Consider the following 24403-nt stretch of genomic DNA (forward strand, 5'->3'; position numbering starts at 1 on the left):
CGGGTGAATTACTGGGCTGTTAACAGGATTACCTCCCGCTAGCTGTCATGTTTCCATAAAGCACTTTGCAGGATACAGCGTTTCTCACTGCTTTGAACCAAATCCCCCTTCTGCTGGAGAAACTGTGTCTCTGCTGTACAAAGGCAGCTTCAAGATCTTAAGAGTTACTGCAGCTTCACCTTAACTGCATCTGTCATGAACTGTGTTCTCCAGAATAGCCCAAGCTCTGTTACATGGTTTATTTTGTCCTGTCAGACAGACAGACCGCAGTGCCCTGCCCAGCAACAGCCCCGGAGCACGTCTGTGGCGACTTTCTTTACTTATCACATCTTTTTCTTTGCTCCAGGTTTTTCCTTTTTCCCTTTTCCTTTCTGCTTTGATAGCTGTTTCTCCCGAATCTTCTTGAGGGCCTGGTAGGGGCCAAGGTCTCTGCGGACCATTGTACCTCTCCACCAGGCCTGCAGCTGGAAGTGAGAGAGAGAGAGAGAGAGGTGTTAGGTGAAATCACTTTGCTGAGGTACCTGGTACAGCTCAATGGCCAGAGCGTCTCTCCTGCACTCCCCAGCTGCAGGAGGGAACCCCTGGCCCACGCAGCAGCAATTGGGCCTGTGCTGGTTGTGCTGAAGGTATCCACGTCTGGGCCGAGGGCATCTGTTGCTGGTGGCACGGGGGCGAGCAGGGGAACTGCCCCGTGACCCTCCCTGTACCGCCCATGCAGTGGGGCTGGTGTGATGGGCACAGCCCCAAGTCATTCGAGGAGACTGGCTTCTCCCCTTTCGCTCCCTTCTCAAACCTGCAGCCAGCTGCTGGCTTTGTGTCTGCCCCAGTAGAAAGGGACAGGCTTTGCCTGACCTTTGCTTGTGCCACCCCACACCAGCCAACTTTCTCAGGCCATTTTCTGCCTGAACAAAGCCTGTGGCACGAAGTATTAACCCCCAACTGCTGATGGAGCAGCACTGCCTCAGTTTTGCTCCCCTTTACCTTCAGGATGCTTTTCAGCTCCAGTGCATCTTGCTCTAGTTGTCTTCTTTTAGCCTCCTTTTCCGCCCGGTCACTGATGATGGTTTCCTCGAATGTCTGGCACTGCAAGACGGCACAGGGGTGGCAAGAGCCACATGAAAAACACATCCCCGAAACTGCAGGGCCAACCTTCGAGGCTCACTCTGCTCAGCAGCTTGCCAGGGCAGGGTAGGGCTCACCTGGACCCTGGTGCAAGGACTCTTCTCCTCTTGGCTGCCTACTGGTCTCATCCTTGCTACTCGCTTTTCACAGCCCAGCGGGGGCCGCTCTGGCCCGTGGGTCGCGGTGCGGGTCCCTACCCTGTGCACCCAGGAGCTCCCTGGCAGCCCAAGGGTAATGTGTAAGCGTGGACCTTCCTCCCCCACCTCCTTTATTTGATCTTTCCTGAGTCCAGATGGCAAATGTTGCTCATTACCACCGTCAGTCCTAAGGCACTGAGAGCTGCTGCCAAAGTGAAACCTCTCACGGCCTGGGTGTAATTAACCCTCTGATCCTGTCCTGTAAAATGGCTGTCTGATGGTGTCTCAGGCAACAGATGGTGGTAGGAAGGACCCATGCTCCCCCAGGCTAGGCAGCAGATGATGTACAAACACACTTGGGACACTGAGATGACAGTGTACAGAGTGAAAAATGAGCCCACAAGCAGGGAAACATCTAACAGTCTCATCATCTCAGACCCAGTGACAGTAAGGAATGATTACAAGTTAATTCCTTCTGGCTTTAAAACACCCCTTTTTCTAGATACTTCTCTCTGCCCTGTGCTGCCTGCTCCGCTGTGCCCACATAGCTGCGATCAGAGCCCGGCAGTTAACCAAGAAACCAATGTGGGGTAGGAATGGTTTTAACCAGAATCAGTTCCCTTAGAACGGAGCACTTTGCAGCTGTGAATGTGTGCCTGCAGGAAGGGATGAGCTGCCTTTTCCAGTCTCAGCCTGGCATACCCAGATGTTGCTAGAAGGCGCAAATTTGTTCAGACTAAGGCAACAAACTACGGTGAGGCATACTGATGGGGTGGGACAGTGTCTTTGCCCCTCGCAAAGGCTGTCAATAGGTCTCTGATTACTTGCTGGTATTTGAAAGTAGGGAAAAGATCATCATCCTTCCTTGATGTCACAGGTGGCAAATAGAAGATGACTACTTGGTCCCTGACTTCCCAGGACTACTCCTCGTAATCCCACCCTACACCTCAAGATTACTGTGGGTTTTTTTCCATGGTCCTGGTTCCTTATCTGAATGAAGACAGGAAAAAGCCAGGATGCAGTTCTGCATGGCTGATCGCTGAGATGCTGCTGATGTCTTACCTCCTTGGCAAGTCTCTGCAGCGTTTCCAAGTTGTTTGCCTTTGATGCTTTTAGGGCATCCAGTTCTTCGTCTTTAGCATCTGTGTCATTTTCATACTTGTCCACCCAGTATTCCAGCTTCTCTTCCACCATCTGCATGGGGATAGAGGGGTGCTTAGCATGGTACAAAGAGCGTACAGGGGAAAGGTTTGCTACTGTTATCCAGCCCGCTTTCAGGACGGTGGTAAGAGTCCCATAAACTTTGCATGGTCAGTGTTTCCTTCTCATCTAAGCCTTGAAAGAATCAAACCCCCTAGGACTAGTGATAAATTACTGGTGGCCTGCAGGCCCCTCGCTGGGGATTCATCACGGAAGCCGCAGCACTGGACCGGGGATGAAGAGAGACTAGGTTGGGCTTTCAGAGGCGCATGAAGAATGCAGAAGCACTGGGGGTTAGTTTTGTGCACACTCAGTCCTGAGTGTGAGGTAAGTGACAACCAGAAGCCATTCTTTGTGTGTATACAGAGGGAGGGAGGTTTAAGAAACAGAATTTGTCAGTGAGAAAGCTTTTATCCTCTGCCTAACTCCCTATCTGCTTTCTGGATTAAGCTCAGTGCACCAGGAATAAGGTCCCAGGGGACAGCACTTCACGCTATTTCAGGTTGTGAACTTGGCTTTGTCTCACTCGTGAATAGGAGCGCAGGTGTTTCTGAAACAGTCACCCAGATGACTTCCTCCCATTCACAAGTAACTTCTCCATAGCAACAACCATGATTGCTTGCATGGAAAAATAATCTGAGGAAAAGCATCAATCTCATTACGGCATAACAGCTGGACACACAAGGGAGATGGAGGGCATAGTCATCCTCTTCTCTGTGGGCCCCTGTAAAGCCACCAGCTGCTGTCGGAGTACAGAGAGGCTTGTACTTCGCCTTCTGGTAGAGGTCAAATAGGCTGCAGCTTGTACTTGGAAAGTCCCCTCACTATGAAGCGTTGATCAGACTAAGGCTCTGGGATATAGAGGACGCTATTTAATTGCTCACAAGATACAGCACTGTTTTGCACTCAAATTACATTTTTTAAAATTTATTATCTTCTATTAAATTTTGTACTGGCAGTGGTGTTAGGTACCCTGCAGTAGCACAGGTTTTCTTCCAGTCATATGGTTTATGAGATGCTTTCCAGCGTTATTCACTGTAATGGGCACTGCTGTTGATGATAGGAAAGCTCTGAACCTCTGGATCAACAGCACAAGGACATTCATGGTTGTTTGCTGCTGAAAATGGGTACAATAATTGTGAGTTAGCAATTATCCAACCCTGATTCTTCCTCAGATTAAGATAAGGCAAAACTGGGCTGGCAGTTTGTGTCATTTCCTTCTTAGTGCCCTCTCTGTGCAACACTTGGGTCTGTGAAACTGTTGCCTCGCTTTGTGCAGTAGCGCTCTTCACTGAGTCGCTGGGAGCCCCAGCTACTGCCAAGGAAGGTCTAAATAAAATTCCAGTTAGCTGAATACAACTATCTGAGGGAGGAAAAATCCGTAACACCTGAACAGACAACGCCAATCATTACTCTAATTTTAAGGAAACGTATCCAAATGTAGCAAATCCCAAGTCTGGGAGAGCTGGGTTAATTAAGACTTGAGGATAAGTAGTCATTCAAACAGCAGCAATCATGAACCTGGTAAATTTGATGGAGCAATAACTGGTTTTCTTTAGGCACTAATTGATGATATGATGTTTATAAGTTGCTATTTTAAGCATTAGCAGACAGTCACACATACCTTATGGTGTTGCCTGAGGAAATTTTCAATCTCCATGTGAACTCGAATCTCCTCATCAGTTTTGCTCCTCAACTTCTGTGATCAGCACAGACAGAAACCATGGAGAGAACGTTAGTGCACACGTGTGTGCACACACGTGCTGCTGAAAGCCGAGCTGGTGAGCAAGAGTGCAGGAGCTCTCTGCGTAGTCCACAGACATTGTTCCCAGTGACAAAATTAACCGAGGCATTCCTTGCCCCTGGGCCATCCATGAAAAAGGGACAACTAGATCCAGACCTTGATCAGTCAAAAAAAAAAAAATGCTTGCAAGAACAGAACAGTTTTCTAGTCCAATTCACCTTACGGCCACACGAACAGCTCTATCAGCATAATGTGCTGTGGGCAATGCTGGCAGCTTGGGCTGCTTATGGTGCTAAATAGCCTTGTAGCTACACCCTTTGGACATAGTTACGGGTCTGTTTCTCTGATGATGGTATTAGTTTAAGCAGTCCCTGCCTCCAGCCACTGTCGCCATGCCATCCATGGTGTTGCTGTTTGCAGGACCATACAGAGAAGCAATGGAAAAAAGAAAGATTTCTAACCTGGATGAGTTTCCTGATCCATTTCAAACAGTTGTGTTGGTGACTGTGATGGAGAACAGAAAGGGCATCCGCAGAGCAAGGGAGGACTCTTTCCATACTAGCTGGAGATGCCTTCCAGTAGGGGCCATGGCGAAGGGCTTACCTGAATTTCCTTGTCCAGGACATTCTCTGCATTGCTGCACTTCTTCTGGGTTTGGTGGACCTGGAGGTCTGTGCTTTTCTTCATGTAGCAGCTCTCCATGTCCGTTTTGGCCTTCATCTCTTGGAGCTCGTCTTTGAGGTAAACAATCATATTATCTCGGTTCTAGTGGACAAGACAGAAGAAGCACAAAAGCAAGCCTGGAGACTGAGGTCAGCTCACTGTTTCTTAATCTCTCCACTCCCTGATAAACTCAGAAGAGACAAGGCTATAGGCTTTGCACTTTCCCTGAATGTTGCTCCATTTCAACCTCTACTTCAAAGGGAAGTTTGGTTTGTAACTCATACAGAAGGCAATAAACCCATCAGCAAGGAGTGATTACCCCTGGAGAGGGTGGAGTGATGAACAGAGTGGGACAAGAAGCCAGGCCTTCTGGTATCTGGTCCAGGAATGGATTCGGTCATGCTTATTATAATCATGAAAGAAGCCAAATAATCTCAACTGCTTAAAGTTAGGCTTTACTAACCTCTTGGATTAGGCCATCTCAGTGAGTGAGCATCTGTAAGAAGAGAATAATACCTCAGCCCCACATAAGCCAAAATTTGATTTCCTAAAGTATACTCTATTCCTTGGATTCATTTTTTCTAGTTATGCAGCAACTGTATAAACACAACCTTAGGAACAGGTGAAAATCTAATCTTGTCTCGCTCATATGTTTAAACAGTTCTTTCTTGAAATCTTACCAGGTAGATGGTGTCCACTTTGTTATAAAAGCATACACCCAGGGCGAGGAAGAAGTGCTGAGGAAAAGCTGGTTATGAGCTCCCAGCCTCTCCCCATGCCTTGTTTCGCAATGGAGCTGAGCTTTCCTAGGGGAATTCTGTCCCCTGGAGCTCCCCATGGGCAAGAATCCTGAGCCAACGTGCCCCCTTTGTCCGGCTTTTGGAGCGTGCTCAGAAAGCAAAGTGCATTTGCTTGATTTGGGATTGTTGTTTTGTTTACTCCTTTTTAATGAATTTCTTTGAGTAACAGATAAAAGTTCATTAATCTGGGGTTGGAACTTGGAAGAACTGCCTGTAAAATGCAAAACTCTAGACTTTTGTATTAAGAGTTAAAAAGGTCATCAAAGTCTCCTATGCAATTATGCAAGATCCATCTTAATGCCTCTGGTTTGGCGCCCGATTGCTCCGTTACAGCCTTTCTCTTTGCTTTCCTGCCGTGCTATGACGGGTTTGACATTCATCAGCCAAACCTTGCAGCTGAAGATGAAATACCAAAGTGCTGGCATTTAAATGTTTTGAAGCCCACATATCTTGTCTCTGAAGCACCCTCGCATTCCTTAGCTGTGTAAACATGGAAAAATGCCACAGGAAGAAGCCAACTCAATAGCGCTGTGTTTAAAAGCCTCTGCAGCATGACTCATTTGGAAAAGGTTTCCTTATAAGAAGAGTTTGGAACAGTTAAAAGGAAAATCCTTCCCTTTGCACCCCTTGTCAGACATAGTTAGGAAGAGTGAAGTATATTTATAAGGCTCAGGACAATTAGGGGCCTTGGCTGATGCCGTTTTGTGGGTTTAAAAGTCACGCATTCACATTTTTTTGAAGGTTTCCAACATCAGATACTATTTTACAGCCGTATCATCATATGACTGCAGACAGCTACAGACATGACCTATTTGTGCCCTATTAAGGTTTTTGGTAATGGCCTTTATTTTCCCTGGTATGAAATCTTGGTGGGCATTGGGAGGAGTTGTGTTCCTGCTCAGTAGACACGGGAGATGACCGTACCACTTTATTTTGAGATTGTCTTCCTGTGTCATGGTGGAATCATGTCGAAATTGAGGGGCTGGCAGAGAGACTGGGGAGGTGCTAATGAAAAACACCGATTTTCTGTGGCGCTGAGGCTCAGCAAAGCCAAGCGCTGCTGATGTCAGCGTGTTACTGCTATCTGCTAAGGATCTGCAAACAGGTCAGAAAAGAAGGGTTCAGCCTAGGTTACAAAGTACTCAGATATTAGAGAGGTGGGGCAGAGCACGACCACTTCACCAGGTTGTTTTCTTTTTCATTTCATATTTTAGTAAAGCAGAGGGAAAAGTGCTTTTGATTCCAGCGCCCCAGGCCTCAGCCGGGATGGGGGCCCATCTGCTCTGTTTGTTTTCTTTGTTGTATGGCATGTTTGTGGTTTGAATTTGGTCTGCGGTGTTGTAAAACATCTTCGTTAGAGGTGGGGAGTCTGGGGGCTTGGTTACACAATCCAAAGCAGACGGGAAGTGAAATGCAAAACCCCACTGGTGGTTTACAGCAACGCATTCCCTTGGAGAGGGAAAGTCAGCTGCAGGCATGTGGGCAGCTACTGCAGCCCAGCTGATGGACCTGGCGCTGCAGAACTGGGGCACATTTGGTATTAGGCTGCAGGTACTAAATGCAGCAGTAAATGCCCACAAGCTGTGAGCACCATCTGTAGAGTATGCTGTTCCCTGAATTTCAGGGAAAGGCACTGGGAAAATGAGTTAATATTTATTCATTCTGGTTTATCATAGCAAAGGTCCCAGCCAGGACACGGAGCGCTTTCATAGTTAATGCAGTAAACCTCTGGGCTGCTTATTTGGGATGACTTCAGCGTTGAATCTGCCAAACCAAAGATGCAAAATCATACCTCATGTGTCCAAAACTATCACAAAACTGGCAGAGACCAAGATCAAAACCCAGGAAATAGTTGTCAAGAGCCAGTCTGCTTCGCAAGCAAGTAAACAAGCTGATTTTCTCTGATCTCTCAGCTCGCAGACATCAGCTCAGAGGCCTGTCTGCTGCTGTTAGCCGGTGCCATAGGAGTCTGCCCCACAGATGCTGTTTGGCTGCAAAAGCAACTGCGCTTAGCTGGAAAGGGTATGTGCACTCCTGTATTTTCATTTACTTTGATTTATCTCTCTTGCAAGTGCCACCTAGATCTCTCAGCTCTTCCACAGCAATTAGTATTTACAGTCACTTAAAATACAGCCGGTTACAAAAATAGCAAACAGGAGTAAACAGTCTGAGGAATTCCTCCAGCAGCTGGATAAACCCCCTGCCGCCAGCAGCACACCCAGCGCCCGCCATTTGGCAGGCACTTGGAGGGGGCAGGGGAATGGGTGCTGTGCTACGTGCAGGCAGCGAGCGTGCAGGCAGCGAGGCAGCGAGCATGCCGGCAGAGAGCCCTGCTGACTGCCTCCTTGCTTCCACACCAAGTGCGTATGAGCTCAAGTCTCTCCACTGGCAGCTGCACTATCTCAGCTTGCAAAGCCTGAAGACATGCTTAGATCTACACACCTGCTGCAGCCGGACTTGCTTCCCCTGAAACCACAACGTGCAGCCCTACGGACACTTCAATAAAGCCGTAGCCCACATCTCTGTCCCAGCTGCCAGAACATCCCCATGCTGCACACCCCCGAGAAATGCCTCAGCCGAAAGGACAGCAGGCCTGGAAGGTCACCCAGCTTCGACGTAACGGCTTCTGCAGCCCTCCGCTAGCTCACTTCCAATCCCAACAACGGCGGGAGCGAGCTGTGTGAGGGGCAGTTTGCTGGCAGAGGGAGCAGACCTGTTGGCAGCAGCACTCTTGTCGGAAGTCCTGTCCCTCTGGAGCCAGGTTTGGATCCAGTGCACCAGCTCTGGGTCCTGCTGAGCTGCCCTGGGGCTCTGCCAGCAGTGGAATGAAGTCACCCAGGAGCTCAGGACCATCACAAACCTTGTGCCTTCTACTGTAATCAACTGGTGCATTTCTCCAGTAGAAACATGCACCAGTGCGTGTGTATATATGTTTAAAACATTCCCCCAAAACACTTCATTGATGCATTTGTCCTCCTGGGAGAGGATAAGGGAAGAAACATGACAGATTTTAGTCGCGCTACTAAAAGCACTACTGAGTGGCACACTGATACAGTGAAGCAAGGGGGTGTTATGAGAGCCCATATAGAATAAAAGTTTTGGACCTGTTTTCACCGGTACTGTGGTGCAACGTCTTGGTTTTCTGTCTGGTAGGTAGCCTGCAATAGTACTGCTTGTTATAAAATTATACCATGACTTGCACACATGTATGGCATGAGTATACCACAAAACCTACAGGACATAAGTCTTTGGGTGAATAGCAATGCAGGAATTCTAAAGTTCACATTTCCTACATTTTTATGTTAAACTATATAATCCTATACGATATTAACTTGTTTCAAAATCTGTACAGACTGCCATCACTTATCCAGGAAACCGGAGGAAGTGAGTGTTTTGTACGAGCTAGAAAATGAATACTGCAGCAGCAAACAGAACTCCTGCAGCCAAACTAGAGCTATCGGTGATGCTCCTGCACGGAGGGGTAAGAGCAAAACCAGACCGATCATTTCAGCTCCTTTAGAGACATCAGTGCTTTCCAAGAGGAAAGAAAACAAAATAAATAAGAACATTTAGCATTTGATTTGTGTTCCATTAGAAAGAAAAATGAGCTGAGCAGGCTAATACAGCATTAATTAGCATCTCATTAAGAGGTAGCAAGGCTGAAAATACAAACATACAGGCAACATGCATGAAGCAAAGACCGTGTTTTTCTGGTTCCACGATTAGATTTGCTCGCTTTTGGTTTCCCATCTACTAGACTGGAGACAACACGTAGGCTTTTGTCTACAGATCTGTGCATTATTATTGTTCAAAGTCCTCCAAAATCAGCAAGCTGTATTTTTGTTTTTAATTAGTTGGCAAGGTGACAAATCATGCAAGTGTCTGTAAAACTGCCTATGGGAAAATCCCATATGAAGTGAACAGAAATTATTCTCCCTTGGGAGACACAGTGAGACACCATTTTTTTTGGCACAGGAGGAAAGCAGTACTTGAAAGTAGTCTTGTCTTTGATTTGTTATCAAAGCTGAAACTATAAGGAAGCTCAGAAAAGGACTTTTAAGCTGGAAATAGAAAAACAAAATCCCAGATGAGTGCAGATCCCACTTGATGAAGCATAAAGCAAGAACCGAATTAGCAGAAGGTACTGAAAGAACACGGAGAAGAGCACCCTCTCAGCACGGGAGCTACACACCTTCTTATGACTGCAAGAGGTAGGTGAGGTGCAGGGCAGGACACGGAGGAGTGCCCAGCCTGACTGCACAGTGCCAGGACATTGCTGCTAGTGCGAGATGGGATGATTACAGCCCCCTATACACCAGTCCCTGGGAAGGCATTAAACCAGAACCCCATACACATATTGTGTGCACAGACACTGTGAAGTTTGAGGAGCACTACACTGAAGGAGAACTACCTCATCATATTCACTAGCCTGGGGAGTGGGAGAACAGGAGCTTCCCAGGAGCCATCAGAATCTGACTGAGAAGGGACAATGTGCAGAGGCAAACATCAACATACAGTCTCTGAGCCTGACAAACTATCCAGCTTATTTCATTTAACCGCCACACAGATGTCAAGGGACTTTTGGCTCCCATACCATTTCCAGTGGCAGTAAGTAAGTGTATCTTGAGGTATATAGCTCCCCTTTTCAGTCCTGGCTCTGACCTCTACATCCTTTAGATGTTCTGTTCAAATCTGTAGGGGAAAAAAGTTCATCCTGCATTTCTCTTTTAGTTCCCACAACTGTTCTTTCTTGGTTTATCTTCTAACTTGCTAACTTTCCATTTCCTTCAGTGACTCCTCTTCTTTCTCCTCTCTGTTATGTCCACAGTTTTTTTCCTGTGTTCTTATCATCTTGCTACACTTCCCAGTGTACGTTATGCATTTCCAGGATCTCCACTAGTAGATGAGGACTGACCTAAATGAATTTTCCCATCTTGTACATTCCTGCTTTCTTCTCTGTTGTTCTACTGTCTCCCCTGGACTTCTGGTGTTTCGTCAGTTATAGATAGCTGCGTACACTACCAGCGCCAATAGATCCTTCATATTCTTACAACCTCCCTGTATTTATAATTAAACTTTCCACTGCACGTGCATCCAGGCTGCCAACACAAAACCTTCATGTTCTATAAACTGTACTCCACCAGCATGTCAGTGGCTTAAAATTCCTCTCTGTAGCCAACTATATCCTGGCTTGATTACTGTCCACTCTTTTGTCCAAAGACAAAATTCAGTGATGCCAATTCTTTCCTCAGATGCCCTTGCTGTCCTCTTGCTCAGTACTGAAGCAAGCATCAGATTCTTGTTCCTTCTTCCAGTCCTTGTATAGCTCCGAACCTGCCTGCCTTTTGCTTGTTTTCTATCACACGCTCTTTCCTGCCTCAGCAGGGCTAGGCTGTGTTTCCATGTTTCTGCACAGAACTGCATGTGCTTTTGCTCTAAAGCACGCATGAGCATCAAGTCTGAGCTGTCTGTGAGCATCAAAGTGACCAGTGATATGCCATTCAATTGATCTGCACTTGTGTAGCAAGTCTACCATTTCCAGAATGCCCCAGATTTACTGTGCATGCACACACCGTTTGCATGCTGCAGACAGAAGGGCTGAAACTTTCCAGAAAGGTCAAGTTGACAGCCTATGTGCAGTAACATTGATCTGCCCTTGTGTAGGACTCCCATGTTTGGGATTTTCTAATATCTGGAAGCCTAGAAAAATAGATTAAAATAATGAAATTTCTGGAAGCCTAGAAAAATAGATTAAAATAATGAAATTTTTCCCAGACAAAATTGTAGGCAGAAAAATGACATGCCCCTATACCAGGTGTCTTTCTCACTCCCTCATCATCACAATTTCTTCTGTGCCAGGTGTCACATCTGCATAAGTATGACAGAACCTTAGACACTGCTATCTGCAGATAACCTCTTTCTTACTGATTGCAGATGTCCATGCTTTGCCACTCCCAGCAGTGTTTTGTGGGTATTCTAATTTGATTATGGTCTCTGATGATTATTAGCATTTTGAGCTCCCATTTGAAAACCATTGGACACTGCTCTTAAAGTCATTAGCAGGTTTATTCAGAATACAAATTGCAATTATTCCGCTTCTATATCCCTAAATGATGGATCATATATGCCACACGTCATCTCATCTGAATGCTAGTTCCTGGGCAGCAGAGGCAAGCTTGCCAACAGGCTTCCCCCCTGGCGTGATGCCCAGTGTTAAGTGATCTCACCTGAAGTTCTATTTCAGTTTCTTTCTTGACGTCTTGCAGCTGTTTCTCAAGTGACTTTATCTGCTTCTTTCCTTCCTCTTCCCTGAAGAAAAATGGGAAAATACAATCACTTGAATATATCAAAAAAGGCAAGAGTTGTTTACCTAGGAGAACTTCCTGTCTCCTGATACATTGCGGCACCTAGCTGAGCACTGCCCCACTTATCCTGCTCACTCAAGGAGTTTGTAACAGCTGAACTAAAAGAAGTGCACACAAAATCTTGGCCAGCTTCTTCAGAACAGCAGAAGACAAGCCCCTTCCCGTGGCTGAATAGCAAAACAGGCATTCATCTCTTCACTCTGAGCCTCGGGGAGGCAGCACATCTGCAAGTCAGGAACAGAGACTCCTCACCAAAGCTAGTGACTTGGTAAATTAATCCCAAAAGAAGAGGCGCACGGACTGAGCAAAGAGGATGGGAACGAAAGGGAGAACGAACCAAAAGCCAGGGGATGCTCTTGTTGAAAGCCTGGAGTGGACTTGAGGATGATGTGATTCCTATAGCAGAGAGGGAAGAAGCCTATCATTGAGTGACAGTTTCTGCATTTCAGGCAAAAATCTCTTTGTTTCTGTGCAGAAGCATGCCTGATCAGCAGACACTGCCAAATTGTGTAAGTTTCATTATATGTATGGAATATGTTTTTTTCATATCAGACTTAAAATCTTTCAAAAAACACTGCCTCAGATTCTGAGATCCATGAAGGGATATGAGTGAAGGCCAAAAGCTACAGAGCTGTTTACCTGTTTAAAACAAAACAGATGCAGTAATGTTCTAGGTCTTATTGTCATCTGTTTCACTCTGAGTGCCTTTCTAAGCTTTTATGCTTATGATTTGATTTAAAGCCAGTAAATACTAGAGTTGGTACCTGAGACTTCGTACCCTATCCCAACCTTACAATCAAGCATGCATTTCATTTTCAGAGTCCTTAGCTGGGTGACTGTGATAAACAAAAGCTCCTGATAAGGAGTTCAGACTAGTACATTGACACAAAACCAGACAAGTATATATTATATTGAAAGACAGATCAAGTTCATTCCATGAAAAGGATGTATAGTAGAACAGATAACACAGTGGCTAGATATGATTGACAGAATGGAATAAAAATGATTATGTCCTTTCTGATTATAATTTGTCTGCTCCTTTCCACCTTCCAGTATTGAATAGTTATTCCACAAGCAATTGCTGCTTTCATTTTTGCTTTCTGTCCCTTCCATGGATAAACAATAAATCCCTTGGGTTTAGACAGTGGAAGAGTTGGGTTTTGTGCTTGAAATCACACATTTCACTGGAAGCTGGGGGCTTGCACTGGAGGCAGACCACTGAGCCACCACCAGGGCTGTTCTAGTAGGTTGGACTCATGACAAATCATGACTTACAGCAGCTTTGCTGTCTACCCTAAATGATGGGCCTGAGCTGCGACACAGAACAAAGTAGCTTTAAAGTGGTCAAATACTTCTCTGATGACTGCTATTCACTCTGACAGGCTGGGGATTGAACCAGAGCTTCCCGTGCTAAAAAAGCTCCAAACCTCTAGTGCACAGAAGATTGAGCCAAGGAATCACCAGTTTGAGTTGAGATTACAACAAATCCGTACCCTATCAGATTGGGGACAGAAGAGGATCTATAATGCAGTAGCTGGTGGATTAGCCTTAAATAAGACAACTGCCTCTGTCACCATCTGTGCTAGCCCCTTGCTGCTACTGGGAAAAGGGAGCATATTAGCATATGGGTCAGAGCAGATCCTCCTGGGCATCACATAACCTAAAGACCATATGTCGCTGGCCCTGGTTTGAACAGATTCTCTGCTGCTCTGGCTTTCACTGGGGAGAAGGAGTTAAAGATCAGGGAGCTCCTACATCACATTATGTTTTAATTGGTACGGAGCAGCATTTGCATTAATGCAGACACTGGTGTCCACTGTGGTGAAAGCTCAGGCAATTCCTAGCTCAGATCAGTATGAGAACCATCAGTTATTTCTTTCTGAAAGGGAAAGACGTGCAATTTTTAAAGCAGACAGAATCGTTCAAGTTGAAAAAGAGGAATCCTTTCTGTATCTTGGGGTGTTTGTTTTCCTTTTTAGCATGTACTGAGGGGGAATGGACTTTGGCTTTGAGCAGTTAAGCAGGGAAGTACTGAACACAACACTGACCTGATGAGGAAGTCATGAAACTTGCTCTTTTTTGCCTTCTCTCTCTCATTAGCTTCTGTTAGGCTATTAAACGTTCCCGATTCCTGCATCTTTTTCATAGTGACTGTAATTACATCACTTGCGTACTGCCTGCCAGGAAGAAAAGGAACACAACAGTAATTTATAGGTGCTGGTACTACAGTGTCTGGCACCTTTATCCATTATTGTTTACAGCTAAAAGGGTAAGGAAATGTAAGATCCCATTTCTGTTCTTACGTCTATCAAACCCAGGAGTGCTTGTCCCATGGTATCTGCTGCTTGTACGTCTGGAGAACTCTGCATTAGGAGTTGGTTGAAGTTTATAATTTAAAAATGCTGCCCTGAATGCTACTCTAGGAAATAGCAGAGCAGCACAAACATATCCATGCTGTGCCAGACTGTGCTGCCATCAGGAAGAAGGCTGCTGGCCTGCAGTATTGATGACAGCTAGGTAGATCTTGGACAATGAGACCTGAGGATGCAGACAAGCACGTCTATGAAGGGATATCTGGGTGCCAAAATATCCCAGTACAGCCCTAAGCTGATCTTAACAAATACATGGGCTTGCCCAGTTTATTGAATTTTGTGGTGCATATGGTATTTATATTTTAGCTGCATTTTCCTCATTTGTGTTAGGATCTTCTTTAAGCCCTTTGTTGAAATAACATTCAAGGACAGAAGCCAGGATGCAGAAAAATGCATACGGAATGCTCAGCTCCTCAGTCTGTCTCTTAAACCAAAGGCTGTTAGTATTTCTGCAAATCAAGTCACTTGATTAGGTGCAGGAATAAAATTTATTTAAAAAAAGAAAGGAACTCTTTGGTCTTTATACACATTATCTGTTCTGTAAAGAAGAATGGCTGTAGCTGCCATAGAGGCTCTGTGTGCCCTGCAGAATAACCGAGTTCACGAGGCAACGCTCAGATCCTGCTTTGCCTGTGTGTATCTGCTAGGGGAAGCTGACTCCAGATACCAGAACATCAACACTGGCTAGATCCTGGCATGAATTCCACCCAAGCAACCATTATCAACTGGGTAATATTTTGCAACTCCATTCAGAATAAACTGGTTATCATTACTTGGCATCCAGAGGAAAGCAAAGGCCAGAACTAAATGGCCTATGAAGCTAGACCACACTGTGCTCCTTACAGATACTCCTTTCAGACCAAGAGTGAGGTACACCAGCAGTGGAAGAGTGGGAAGCCTGTATTTTTGCTTTCAAGAGATAGACTGAGAACTTTACAGCTCTGAGCATCCCCCATAACCATCATATTTGTGCTTCACTCACCTGTCAGCCTGAATTTTTCTGAGATTCTCTACAGACAGAGCACTGTGTTTCATGGCCCTATTGGAAAGATGATGGGTACTTTTTAGATCTTCAGTTTTCCCCAGCTGCTGCTTGTGTTTGATGCTTTTCAGAGACGTGGAGGTAACAGTTTCCCCACTCCCTTGCCTTGCTGATATAAGGTTTTGGTAGTTAATGTCCAGCTCCTTCTGGGTCTCTACGATTTCTTTCATTTCCTGGATGCCAGTCTAAAATGGAATAAGAGAGACCTGCTTGCACATTGGGCAGTAAAAATAAACCCTCTGCAACATTATGTGAGAGGAAGAAAAATTAATAATAAACTAGAATGAAGCTATACTAAGAGCAGATGATAGTGTACGTTACATTTTGCAAAGAGTAGAAGAGCAGAAACATTTATCTTGGTTAGCTTTGAGCACACAATGTAGGCTTATTAAAGTTTATGGGATCAAAAGTCCTAAAGCGACAGGACTAGAAAAGGCCTCAAAAGGTGAATTCATCTGCCCCAAGAGATGATGGTTCAGACTGTGTCATTCCTGACATGTTCTAATGACCTCCAGCAATGGAGACTACACACCCTCCTGCCAGTGCCAGCACAGCACAACAATCTTTGCCATAAGAAAGTTTTTTCTCCTCAGCTGCAGTTGAGCCCCTGGCTTCTTGTCCTAGTCTCGGTAGGCACAGAGAACAAACCATTCTGTCCTTCTTTGCAGCAGCTTTTATGTACTGGAAGACTGTTAGCCTGTTTCCCCTCCACCTTCTCCCCATCTTAGCTATTTCCCACTGCCTGTCCCCACGACCTCTTCCTACAATATTATTGTTATAACAAGAGCTGAGATGTGTGGAAATAAAAGTGATAGACATCAGCTATCTGCTTAGCTGTTTTTTTGAGAGTGACAGCAGAAGAAGTATAACATGAATTCAAAGAAGAAATTCAGAATATTGGCAGCTCTCTTCTACACGGAAAGGTACCTTGTGGCCATGTGCAATTTTATTAAAAAAGAAAAAGCCCCAGAAAAACAAAAGCACACTATAAAATCAGCTGAGGCCTTGCTTCTAGGAATTTTTCTGCTTTATGTGCTATGGGTAAGAATGCAGGTGTATACACTGGGACATTAAAAGAGAAAATTTTCTTGCCCGCCTACCGGCATCTCTGTGGCTGAGCACGTAATAGCTGTACTGCTGAAGCCAGCTAACGCAGCCACTGCCAGCCCCATCCTAGTCCATGGCTGCCTACTCCCCACCCTGGCTGCGTGGGGAAATGGATTAGAGAACTCACTGAGCTGAAACATTTTCCAGCAAAAAGGAAAAAAAAAAAGTTTATTTTTAGCAGCACCAGTTCTCAGTCCAGATCCCTCCACAACCACACACACGTTTGTGCCAACACAGCACAGAGGGCAGAGTGAAAACAAGCAGTCAGGGCAGCAACTCTGTATGCCAGTAGTACTTCCAAGAAGTTACTTGTCGAGTGAGGCTCCATTAGTGGTCTGCGATGCTGCCGTAGTCCGTAAGGGCAGTGCACAGGGCACTGCAAGGGGCTGCTTCATTCTGAGTATCTTGGACATCTCCGGATGGGATGAATCGGCCTCTGGCAGTGCCTGACTCACCACTGACTACAGAAGGAGTCTAGGTGACTACATGCTTAATTTTTGGACAGTTAAACTTACAGTAAATGAATCTCATGCAAAGTATACACAGACCAATGAAAATTACATAGTTAATTAGGAAGAAAGGGTTTAAATAGTTTGCTGGTGATGGCTGTACCTCAGAAAGAACTAATTTTGGTAAACAAACTGCTTTAATATGTAGATTCTATGAATGTTCTGATAGATGTTTTTTAACGTCTGGGAAAGTTCAAGACAGGGTATAACTGGATTGTCTGTAAACAGTAGGGACTTACACACTAATAATTACCAAATAACTATGTAAGAGCACAGAGTTTGTAAACTGCATGTGTTACCATCCGTGTAGTCTCCTAGCTGTTTATCTTTTACTAGTCTTTTGCCCAAAATTCAGCAAATAGAAAGGCTGCCTTCCTCTGGGGGATGCACTGCATAAAGCAATGTACAAGGGTCCCTGATTTGGAAAATCAATGAGGTGCTGGCCAACACTGTGATTAATCCTCTCAAAAATGTCATCCACTGAAATTTAGATGTCAGTCTTTGAAAATGTCATTGATTTGTTTGACTGACAGAGCTCCAGGGTGCTTTGCAAATACAGGTCTTCTACAAATACAATGATAACTGCCAAATGTAAACTGAGAAATGGGGAGGAGTAGCAAATTACAGAGCACCAAAGTTAGCAAGTAGCTTCCCTAAGCCATTTTCTTGTTTCTAAATTGTTTCCTTCTCGATTTGTTTTGGCATCTTTAAGAACACAAGTAGGGTTTATAGTCTGTGAGAAAATTGTGTTTTAAGAAGTGACTTGGTAAAAATGAGCATCTGTAATTGAAGAGAAAAGCTAAGGTGTTTTCTCTATAATTTAAGTATACCTTTAGTAGGTCTATCAACCTGAGCCTGTGTGTCTGAAGAAGAACAACTCCTACTGCCCTAGAGATATGCTCTTTCTCTGTGTTTTTGCTGCTGGCACCTAAGAGGTTTCCCACCCAGCTCTGTGAGGGAGAAGCATCCTCTGGAAACAGGTGAGGCTGGCTCACAGGACTCTGAAGGGGAGGAGTGCCCTCTATTGCACAGTCTAAGCATCATTCACGCCCTGAAATTTACTGTAGCACCAGCTTCTGCTGCTTTTCAGCGGATTTTTTGAAAAGAAAGTAGTATGGAAAGGAAACACATAGAAAACAACATATTGATTTACCTTCCTCTTGCGTTCTTAACTGGCACATTAGACAGTGTGAACAGCATTAGATCTGAAAACTCAGATCCCAGTTTTTATTTCCATCCTGGTCACACACTTTTTTCTTTTTTGAGTTCCTCTTTAAAAAGTTTCAAGCCTGCTGAAACTGGAAACAGCCTGCTATGTCACTTAAAATATATGACAACAGAACTTAGAACCATTTACCCCTGAGGATGGTCCCATCCTGTTTCCTATGTCTATCAGCTACCAGAAATATCACAACACCTTCCTCCACAGCAGCAAACCTCTGCCTGAGCATTAGGGCTTCTTCTCTGTTCTTTATATCTCTGCCCAAACCCTCTTAGTTATGATGCTTATTAGAAATCAACTAATTAATAATGGTCATTGAGAACGGGTAGTTACTAATATATTTTGAAGTGGAATCTTTCTTAATTCATTGTCTGTGGGGACTAAAGGAACTTTAGCATGGACTTAGAGAGGAACAGAAATATCCTGGTTTTGAGTACTTTCAAATATCCTATTCTTTTGCATTTTTAAAATAGCTGTGTATCTGTATAATAACCTAGATATGTTTTGTTTCCTTTTCCCTAATCCTTTGCTTGTCATCTAACCACTGCAATTTTTAAATTATAAGCCCAGGAACCTCATCTTGGGTCAGTAGGGTCCTTTGCACAAAGTCTTGACAAGGGCTTCGCAGTGATGCTGCAGTATAAATGTTGAAATTGGTCATCCATGCACTTTTATTGTGTTTCTTCACCCAAGGGTCACGGAGCACTTTGCAGAAAAAATATCCGAGTTGATTTTTAAAAAATGCTGCTAGAAGATATAAAACCAAGATAAGAAGAAAACCAAGAGAGATTTCCTTAAAGAGCAAGGATAGAGGCACATACATGGCTGATGTCTGTCTGGCCCTCATAGGAAACCGGCATGATATATCCAAGAATTGAGAGCTGATCAACACAATTCTCCAGCACAGCAGTAAACAGCAGAGCTTCCAGATGAGTGAATTTTTCCATTTCTTTAGTCTCTGTGCTCTTGCTAAGAGGAACAAAGACAAAAGATACCAATGAGAAAGACAGTATGGTGTTAGTAACAGTAGCTTAAACTAAAGGTGGACCTGAAACAGCCTTTTTTTCAGCCTTTCATATACTTCCCTAGCTTTGTTTATAGCCTTTCATACACGCTTTATAAGAGGAGCCATGCTCTGCTAACGGCTGCATTCAGGGACAGTGGGAATGTTTAGCTTTCACAAAACAAAGTAGGTCCTGGTCCCTCCTACAGTAGATCTTGATAGATAGGCTGAGAAGGGAATGGATATGGAAGGCAGAAACGGGGTGAGGTGGCCTCACCATTCAGTTCAAGGGGGAGCAGTGTTTCATGACAAACTTTGTTCTTTGGGAAACAACGGAATGAAGGTGCCTTTTTAAAAGGAAAAAAAAAATCCACGTCTTATAAAATCTCAGATGGTAAACCTTCATGCTCCAATCATTCCTCGTTATTAGTGTGTAGCCTTAACATTTTTATGATCCCAATCCCCTCAGCAGGAACTGTTACCACCTTAAGATGTTGAAAGTCAAACAAGAACCAATATCTGGACTAAGTAAACTATCTTTAACATTCTGTGTTGTTTATTTTAAATTGCATTTCAAATGTGAAACTGCTCTGATGTACACATAAGCATCCCTTTGCCTTGCTTACAGATGGAATATTGTGAAAGCGCATCTAGGGAAAGGTGGAAATTCACTATTAATCCAAATGAAATTGGTTCATTTAGAAAAATGCATAAGAAAACATCTGCATAACAGTGGAGAAATTCTCTGAGATTTTTAATGTTTTGGTAAGCCATTAGACAATCCCTCCAAACCCTATACTCACAAAACAGATATTTCTTGTATAACACCTAGAACAACTGGAGTCTGAGATGACCGAGATCCTGAATGCCATCACAATGGAAGCATCAACATTGCTGCTATACCTACAACTGGATTTGTGCCAGCTGTAAAACCCTTGAATAAATATATTCTAGGTCTGCAGAATATAATAGTCCAATCTGTAAGCATGCCAAGGAAATACATCAGACAATGCCTGTTAGCATGATTAACAGGATAAGACATGGCCACATTCTATGAAAATTAAAGAGGTTTAGATGCAGTGATCACTGGAAGTCAGTGATTTTTCATAAGCAACTTTACAAGTGTTTAAAAAAATGCATACTTACTAAAACCTCTCTGAAACTGTTACCATTTGTCCTTGGCCTTTTTTGTTGTTTTTGTTGAAGAAAATATAGTAATTTACAGTTGAAACATTAAATTAATTTCACTCGGGCAGAAAAAATGGGCCACTTTTCAGTGCAGGGTTATTAGATGTCTATTAGTACAGAACAGGTAAACAAAAATAACTTAGATTTTATGTATTTGTTTCCTGATGTTCCTGTCTCTTGCAGTAAGTTGTTTAATGTAACATGTATTGAAATGTACTGTCCTTTGTAACAGGACACGGCTCTCCTTGTGCATACGACTACAACTAGAAAGCCTAGTGTGCGAGTGGCAGTCTTTTTCATGACAGCCACATGTATAGTCAATGAGACTGGAATATTGCTCCTTTCAGCCTCGACTCTTTTCTTCGATTAACTGAATAATAACTCAGAATGCAAGACTGCCAGGTGCACAGTCTTGCATTAAGGATTTTCACTAGAATTTCTACTACGAGGTCGGGAGCACAGGGTGGAGGAGCGGGTTCAGGGGTGGCATGACTCCAGTGTTATGAACCATGAATAATGCAAAGTGCTATGATGTAGCAGGACCGGTATTTTCAGCAGATATAAAGAAGTGTTAGTGCTGCCACATAAGGCATCAGTAAACCTCAGATAAGGCATGGTGCATGTTTCTAGTCGTTTGTGTTAAAAAACATGCACAGGTACAGAAGATGACTAGTGGGGTGATCATGGGAAGAGAAATTCTGTTTTACAAGAGTTTAAAAGAATTGAGGACTGTGATTACTCTCTGTAAATACATATGAAGAGTAGATACCAGGGAGAGACAGAGCTATTAAAGGATAATACTGGTCCAGGGTCAAAGGCGTGTAATTTCCCCTAAGCCAGGCAATTATGATAAGGTTTCTAACTTCTGGATCGATGAAGATATGGAACAGCCTTTCAGACAAGATAATGGTACAGGCACCCTAAATTATTTCAAGAAGCTTGCTTAAATCATGTCAGAAGATAACAGCAAAGGAGTGATTCTGAATATTATCAATATGTTTACTATCCTTCTTGCACTATTTATGCTGACTTACCTAGTTAATCCCACTGTTCAGGGCTTTTGATGGTCACCTATGACTAAGAAGGAACTGATTTCCTCCCTTTGCTTCTCAGATTTTTTTCTCTCCTTTCACTTAATTATAAAAAAAAATTGCTACAGCTTGAGATAGGAATCTGATAGTATCATTAACAAATAAATAGCTAATAATCTGTATAATAAACTAAAACATCACCTTGCCTTTCTTTTCAACCTTGGAATCAATGATGGAAGTGGAGATGCACAAATTAAGTATTTTTACATACAGAAAGTCAGACAATGTCTCTTTCCAGTCAACAGGCACTAATAAAATATTTTTAAAATGTTTTACTCGTTTTTATCTTTTTAAGAAATCTACAATCCATATTTTGAGTCTAAACAACATAAGAATAATCTATTACATGTGGAGTCCTAATACTAAAAATATGATGAAAAAAGATTTGTTGTGAGACAGCTGTGACAGATGATTACAACAGCATTCTTGAAAGAAGAAATAACACTTGCAGCTCTCATAGGAAAAAGTGACTTATTTAGAAACAAAGGAGGATGCAATAGCTTTTCCTCTATCCCATCAGCAGCTTTTGTCCAGGAGAGAATTAACTCAAGACATTAGTGTGCGTTAAGAAAGCTCACAGCTGGAATGTTTCTCTAAAGCCTGCTGGTTTGCTCCTCCTATGTATCTTCTCTTGTAACCATATACTCACTCAGCAGATGCATGTGCCAAGCCAGTACACTCTAGGCTTATGTTGACTTGGAAGCGAGAAGGAAACCGCTGTCTGGGGCATTAAGAAACACCACAAATAGTGAGCTGCTCTCCGTGGATTTTAGCATTAACACAGTGCCTACAGACCATCCTGATGCAGCCATTGGCATTGACCTTAATCACTGCGCTTTCGATGAACTTCATTAAACTCTATTAATAAAAAAGAAAAGAGGTATGTGAAGGATTCTGCTTCCCCCAAGAGTTTAGGCTGACATTCTTTCCCTGCTGATCTAAAAGGAAAGAAAAACATATCAAGAAATAATTTTTAAAACAACTGTATAAAAGGTCTGGCCTCCTGTTCCTTTGGGGATTGCAACTCCCTCTGCTGTGTGAGAGTCCTGGATGCACATTTCTCCCATCCGGCTGCCTGATAAACTAAAATGGCTTCAAAGGCAGCATTTTTTGCAGCGTTCCTTTTAGTCAATTAAGGAGATACTCATGAATTCCAGAGAGAAAACTGAGAATGTCGCATCTCCTTTAGCTCTGTTTCGCAAATGATTGGCAAGGAGAGATTCTGAACATCCACAGTGGCAGCAGCTGGGCCATAAATCAGAAATACCTTAGTTTTTACCAAAAAAAATGTCTCTTAGGGAAGCAAAATAGTTGTGGCCTTACAAAACTCTGCCTACCACTACAAATGTTAGAACATAAGTTGCTCATCTGAAAAAAAAAATAATATATATATGAAAGAAAAGAAAAGAAACCTTGAAAAGCTGAAGTAATCTTGGTTTTGGCTTAGAGATGCAATTTAGGTTTCATCCTGACTGTAGAGAAAGACTTTCTGCTCCTGCTCTCTGAGGCTGTACTGATGAGAACCCAGGAGAAGCGAGTGCAGGAATGAAAGACGTGGTGCTACTTTCAGCTGTATGTCCCATATGGGACTAAATGTGTATGGGACAGGAAAAGATAAGAATTAGGGAGCATTTATTGGCTGTGGCATCTCTACTGCTGGAAAACAGTGTTTTGACAGTTTATTCTCCTCAAAGCAGGGATTGTGTCCTTTCTCTGTGCAGAGGTTCCTCCTGTTAACTGGGTAGCTTACTGAGTGTTGCTTTGCTTTCTACCTCTTCCTTAAAGTAGAAGCCAAGAGAATAATTTGGAGAATTCATAATATTCTATCCTTTCTCTGCTCCTACTTCCTAACAATTTCACCTCTCTAAGAAAAACCTCTGCTTATACATGCTTATAAGGCATTGAGTGCTTCTACCCTGGCCCAGCAAAGTACAGATAGATAGACTTAATTCTCCTCCTGGATCGGGACCTAATTCCTCAGTGCAGGTTGAACCTCTCCAAGCCCAGCTGGTGACAAGATGACAGTAGGTTTTGCTCCTGAGATCCAATTTTTCATAAAAGCACTCTGGGCACACGTTCAGATGCAGCTTAAGACACTTAGGAGCAAAGTTACAGTGAAAGTTCGGACGGCCAGGGCACATTTCGTATTGGAGTAAGTTCCTAAATCACTTAAAGTGCTCTGAAAATGCACATCAATTTCTGGCTATGTGAGGGGAGTGGTAGAAATCAGGAGTGAATGATCCTGACTTGGGAAAATGGGTAAGTACATGCTTCCACCTATCCTTATTTAGGAAAACATAGGAATGTGAGACTTCATTACAGGGATTTGAGCATAGAAATACGTTTTCTGTCACCGAGGCAACATCGGGAGTAAAATAAATGTTGAGATGATTCGTTAATTCAAGGTGAGAATGGAGGAAGACAGGCAGGGCCAGGAGAGCAGCCATCAGAAGAGGGCCCCAGAGCCCTGGCCGCCCCAGAAGCGCCAAGCGCTGCCCTTCACCTCCCCGCTGCCCCCTCGCAGGGCTCCTCGGCTTGTTCCGCCGCCGCAGCCGGTTCTCGCCGCCGGGCTGCGGCCCCGCTCGCCCTCCCCTCAACCTCCGCGCCGGGATTTACCCCCCCGCTCCCACTCCGGGCGGCCGCAGGGTCCTGCCCACAGCGGCTGAGCCGGCGGTACCGGGCCGGGCCCCCCCTGCTCGCCCGCCCGCCCGCTGCCGGTGCTGGGCTCGGCCCGGCCCCGGCCCGCTGCGGCGCTCACCGGGACGCGGCGGCGGAAGCGCCCGTCTCCATGGCGACCACCACGCTTCGGGGGCCTCGCGGGGCTGCCCAGGCGGGTGC

General features: G+C 44.2%; 1 protein-coding gene across 1 annotated transcript; it reads right to left on the minus strand.

The window, feature by feature from the left end:
- Nucleotides 1-296: 296 nt before the first annotated feature.
- On the minus strand, nucleotides 297-24328 carry IQCG (IQ motif containing G). Its single transcript, XM_050902380.1, has 10 exons — nucleotides 24324-24328; nucleotides 19105-19252; nucleotides 15386-15630; nucleotides 14080-14208; nucleotides 11894-11975; nucleotides 4807-4968; nucleotides 4084-4158; nucleotides 2322-2453; nucleotides 982-1083; nucleotides 297-464 (listed from the first exon to the last, which is right to left on the minus strand). Exons 2-10 carry the CDS (start codon nucleotides 19228-19230, stop codon nucleotides 324-326), a joined length of 1194 nt encoding a protein of 397 aa, XP_050758337.1. The 5' UTR covers nucleotides 19231-19252; nucleotides 24324-24328; the 3' UTR covers nucleotides 297-323.
- Nucleotides 24329-24403: the final 75 nt, after the last annotated feature.

Source organism: Gymnogyps californianus, chromosome 10 (genome assembly GCF_018139145.2).
Source record: "Gymnogyps californianus isolate 813 chromosome 10, ASM1813914v2, whole genome shotgun sequence".
Classification (NCBI taxonomy): Eukaryota; Metazoa; Chordata; class Aves; order Accipitriformes; family Cathartidae; genus Gymnogyps; species Gymnogyps californianus.

Excerpts from the sequence above, each read along its gene's own strand:
- IQCG (XM_050902380.1), bottom strand. The coding sequence starts at position 19,230 with ATGGAAAAATTCACTCATCTGGAAGCTCTGCTGTTTACTGCTGTGCTG. Across the intron at positions 14,209-15,385 it reads AGAAAAATTCAGGCTGACAG|GCAGTACGCAAGTGATGTAA; the intron begins GTGAGTGAAGCA and ends TCTTCCTGGCAG. Across the intron at positions 11,976-14,079 it reads TTTCATGACTTCCTCATCAG|GGAAGAGGAAGGAAAGAAGC; the intron begins GTCAGTGTTGTG and ends ATTTTTCTTCAG.